The 5,132-nt window shown below is 38.5% G+C and overlaps 1 protein-coding gene across 1 annotated transcript; it reads left to right on the top strand.

Annotated features, from left to right (window-relative positions):
* Positions 1–750: 750 nt before the first annotated feature.
* Positions 751–3,629, top strand: LOC104609575 (3-ketoacyl-CoA synthase 11-like). The gene is made up of 2 exons (XM_010275934.3): positions 751–1,618; positions 2,529–3,629. Exons 1-2 carry the CDS (start codon positions 839–841, stop codon positions 3,327–3,329), a joined length of 1,581 nt encoding a protein of 526 aa, XP_010274236.1. The 5' UTR covers positions 751–838; the 3' UTR covers positions 3,330–3,629.
* Positions 3,630–5,132: the final 1,503 nt, after the last annotated feature.

Below are 5,132 nucleotides of genomic sequence, written 5' to 3'. Positions count from 1 at the left end.
TATAATAAGTAATATAAAAGAAAATATTTTCAAATTTTAAGTTATAATGATAAGTTTTGAACAAATTATTATTATTATTATTATTATTATTATTATTATTAGGTTCTACCATAGAATCGATCCATATTAACCCCTACTGCCCACGAAAACACTGTCCATCAAATATTATATACATACATCGGGAACATCTGCTCATAATTGACACCATACAATTATAGTAGATGGTCCTGATGTGCCGCTGCATATCATATCCAACCTCAACGGTCTGGACTTTTTTTTCTTCTTTGAATTCTAGTGGGATTTATAAATTTTCAACGCTGCATGATGGTCCCCTCTTCAACCTCTCCTTCCTAGATCTGCGGATGAAATGAGGCCCCACCAAAGGCAGATATTAGAGTGGTTGTGAGATAGCTGAAGTGGAGATTTATTATTGGTTAAACAGCCCCAAACACAGCCGTCAAATGGGACTCCGGATGAAGAACAAAGAAAGACATGTACAAGTGGGGCATTTTTATTGGTTAAACAGTCAGGAACAAAGCACACAGCCATCTGGTGCATCTCATCCGGACTCCTAAATCCAAGGGTAGGAAGCTCGATAGTCATTCCAGCTGGTAGATCATGGATCTAATGATACCAGTGATACAGTATGATTTTGTACCACTTGATCATATCTTTTGTTGTTTCAATAAAATTGTTTGTTGGGGTAGTTGTATCCTCCCATCTCCCTTTCCCCTCCCATGGTCACACGCCCTTTAAAATCTTTTATCACCTCTTCTTTCTCTGTGCAAACTCTCTCTCTCTCTCTCTCTCTCTCTAGTCATTTTTCTGAACAACAGAAATGGCAGAGAAGAAACAAGAATCAGAAACGGAAACGACAACAATTCAATTACCTCAGAGAAGTAGAATCAGTAAACTTCCCGACTTTCTCCTATCTGTGAAGCTCAAGTACGTGAAGCTTGGATATCATTACGTGATCTCCAACGCTATGTATCTCGTTGTCGTAGCCCTCTTTCTTGTTGTCTCTGCACATCTCTCCACTCTGACCTCCGACGATATCATCCAGCTATGGCGCCACCTGGAGTTCAATCTTGTAACAGTGGTCAGCTGTTCGTCTCTCTTGGTTTTCCTTGCTACCCTTTACTTCATGAGTCGTCCGAGGAACGTCTACTTGGTGGACTTCGCCTGCTACAAGGCTGATCCATCTAGAATTTGCACTCGAGAAAGGTTCATGGAGCTGTCAGTGTTTGCAGGGACCTTCACAGATGAGAATTTGGCGTTTCAGAAGAAAATTCTGGAGCGGTCGGGGTTGGGCCAGAACACATACTTCCCGGATGCGGTGTTGAGGGTACCGGCAAACCCGTGTATGTCGGAGGCGAGAAAAGAGGCGGAGATGGTGATGTTCGGAGCCGTTGACGAGCTGTTGGCCAAGACCGGTGTGAAGCCCAAGGATATAGGGATTTTGGTGGTGAACTGTAGCCTCTTTAACCCCACACCGTCTCTCTCCGCCATGCTTGTTAACCACTACAAGCTCAGAGGCAATGTTTTAAGCTACAACCTTGGTGGAATGGGGTGCAGTGCTGGACTTATATCCATTGACCTCGCCAAGCGCCTCCTCCAGGTCTCTCTCTCTCTCTCTCTCTCTCTACATTATATTGGGTCAATCGATTTTGGTCATGCAAAATCGATTTAAATATGAACAGACGAATATTCCATTGATTTTTTTTTACCGAATTATTGATCATATCTTTAAGGTTGTTTTTTGTTTGATAGAAAACAAGAGAGAAATTGAGAGTGAAAGTTCTCAACGAATTTTGTGAAATTTCTTAAGAACTTACCCTCAATTTTCTGTTTATCTCTTATTTCAGTCAAACCAAACACAGCCTAATTGTCAAAATCAAATTATATATATGCTAGAACAAATACCATACCATTCCTTGGACTGTTAATTATCTACTAGACCTTGGGAAACATTCTTACCAAAAATACAAGTCCTTGGGAAATAGTTCTAACACTAGAAGGTTCAATTTGATGAAATAAAAAGGTAAAAAAGAAAAGCTATAAAAGAGGAAAGTAGGTAATCTAATACGATCCAAACGATCCAATCCCACAAAAAGAACACAGCTCCAGAAGCAGTGATAGGCTGATAGCTATAGTTTGTGAAACCCAGAAAAAAAATGACTACTCTGGAATACCCAGTGGAAAAGGCTAGGATTTTTTCCATTTTTATTCTTTTTCTTTTTCTGGGTAGGACCCTTTTTTTATCTTTGTATATATGCAGAAAACCCTTTTAAAAAACAGTTCAAAAATAAAAATTAAAAGAAAAAACAAATTTAAACCTAGGTAATTACTCCTGGACCAGAAATCTGGTGTTGTTCTTATATATGTTGCCAGGTTTTCATCTCACTTTGATCCCAGAAGCCCAGTTTCCTCTCATTATTAACTCGTAGAGGAGCTAGCTAGCTAGCTAGCAATTGTGCCTAATCTCTAATGTGAGTTAATAACATATCTTGCTTGTAATTAAAAAACAGGTGCAACCCAACTCCTATGCTCTGGTGGTGAGCATGGAGAATATCACTCTGAATTGGTATTTCGGCAACAACCGCCCAATGCTCCTTTCCAACTGCCTATTCCGCATGGGCGGAGCAGCCATCCTGCTATCAAACCGGCGAGCAGATCGGCGCCGCTCCAAGTATCAGCTGGTCCACACTGTACGTACACACAAGGGTGCCGACGACCGTTCCTACAACTGCGTCTTCCAGGAGGAAGATGACACCGGAAGAGTAGGAGTGGCCCTGTCCAAGGACCTCATGGCCGTCGCCGGTGAAGCCCTCAAGACCAACATCACCACACTCGGACCCCTCGTGCTCCCCATGTCCGAGCAGCTCCTCTTCCTGGCGACCCTAATAGGGAGAAAGGTATTCAAAATGAAGATCAAGCCTTACATCCCCGACTTCAAGCTCGCATTCGAGCACTTCTGCATTCATGCCGGAGGGAGAGCTGTGCTGGATGAACTGGAGAAGAATCTTGAGCTCACAGAGTGGCACATGGAGCCCTCAAGGATGACTCTCTATAGGTTTGGCAACACTTCTAGCAGCTCCTTGTGGTATGAACTGGCATACGCAGAGGCCAAGGGGAGGATCAAGAAGGGAGATCGGACCTGGCAGATTGCATTCGGGTCGGGTTTCAAGTGCAACAGTGCAGTATGGCGTGCACTGAGGACCATCAATCCTGCTAGAGAGAAGAACCCATGGACGGATGAGATTGATGGGTTCCCTGTTCCCGTGCCCAAAGTGACACCCATTAATCATACCTTAAACCCCACCAAATAATCCATTAATGTGGTAAATGAAAGAAGGTCCGGATTACAGTACTGGATTTGAATGATCCCACTCCCACCATTTCATGATAATTAAGGCCTTCTACATTTTTTGGAAAATTGAATTAATAATTATCTCACCATATTCTTTGTCAGAAGAGCTTTGATCAGGTGGGACCCATTGAATGGGGATCCTGCTCCACATCATACACAATTATGATCTAATTCCATACCACAACTATGGTTGGTAAATGCAATCCATATGCATGTCAAAAGGCCTGTTATCCATCTCTATTATCTTTTTAATTTCCAATATTATTTCTTTGTTTTTGGTTTTTCATCAATGCTAATGCTGTGTTTTGGTTTGAGCAAATCAGCTAATAGTTATGTGATTAGTTCCTTCATATCCATCCAAATGAAGGGATCGGATCTCCCACCACTTCCTTCTTTTGGTTCCATTTTTTGTGTTTGTGAGTTCAACCATGTGAGGGTTATCAATCTCCTGTACGAAGTGGGCAATTAAAGCCCTGTCAAATAAGTAGGAAGTTGTGTACAAGTTGGTTGGTAATTATATTTGATGGAAAGCAACTTTATTGAGACTTGTATTGTTTTCTAGGAAAAAAAAAAATTATAGTGCTTTTCAATTTAGATGAACCTGCAAATTAAATGTGGTTGTTGATATTTAATTAAGGTGGATACAACATGGTTCGTTGTTAAGTTAAACCATGCCTTGTTATCTTTTATTAGAATTAGAGTTTGGTTTTAATTAGAAACTACTTGAGAGACCTGTGCGATGCCTTTGTTAAAAGTAATTGTAGCAAAAGGAGCCTTGCAACAATCCCAGTTGGGTCATGTAAGATTGAGTCCAATACAAATACTATTTTTTTTTATTATGTATTGCTGGTTAAATTAGTTTTAAAATTATTTTTTTTATATTATTATTTTTATTAATAAATTTATAGTAGTATTTAGTTTTATTATTTTTTTACTAAGTTTTATTATTTTATATTAGAACTTTTAATGTTGCTATTTATAAATTGATTTTAAAGTCAATAATTTTTAAAATATATTTATTATTAATTATAATTTTTAGTTTATTGTTATTTTATTTATTGATTTTATCATTACTTTTAAATGAAATTTTAAGGGATACTAAATTATAAAAATTAATTCCAAAACTAATAATTTCTTATATTTTTTATTTTATTAATAAACTTGTATTAATTAGAATTAAATTGGATGGAACCTAAGTAGTGATGATCACGGGAAAGCCAAATCAGCTCCAGGCTAAACTTAGTACATGTGATATCAATGTTTTTAAAACAACTCGGAATTGGAACCGTTCTGGCCATCAATTTCTGGGTCAACAATTCAATCGTTAGAACGGATGGCCCGTTTGATTGTCTGGATCAATGATTTGTTGACCAATTCAACGGTTTTTGGCCAGGGACAGGGTTTGGGGTAAAACAGAACCAACTGCTTGGACGGTTCCCTGGCCAAAGCGGTTCAACCGTCCAAGTCAATGGCGGTTCAAAAACATTGTGTGATATGGTTATGGCCCAAGATTGGGCTTGTTTTAAGCCAAAAACATAAGGTCATACCCAATCCTACATGGGCCTAGCCTAATCTTAGCAATTGTAATAAGGGTTATAGCTTAGGCCTGAATAGGGCCAGCCTTAAATTTGAGCCTATGATTTTTTTGTATAAAATAATGAAATTTTATATTATATGCCATATAATATGTATATAAAATTATTTTATACATATTCTAATATAAAATATCATATTTATATGTATTATAAGTATGTATAAATAA

This window comes from Nelumbo nucifera, chromosome 3 (genome assembly GCF_055504915.1).
Source record: "Nelumbo nucifera cultivar China Antique chromosome 3, China Antique-T2T, whole genome shotgun sequence".
Taxonomy (NCBI): Eukaryota; Viridiplantae; Streptophyta; class Magnoliopsida; order Proteales; family Nelumbonaceae; genus Nelumbo; species Nelumbo nucifera.
Note: the sequence above shows the minus strand (reverse complement) of the source record. Positions and strands in the feature narration are given on the sequence as shown.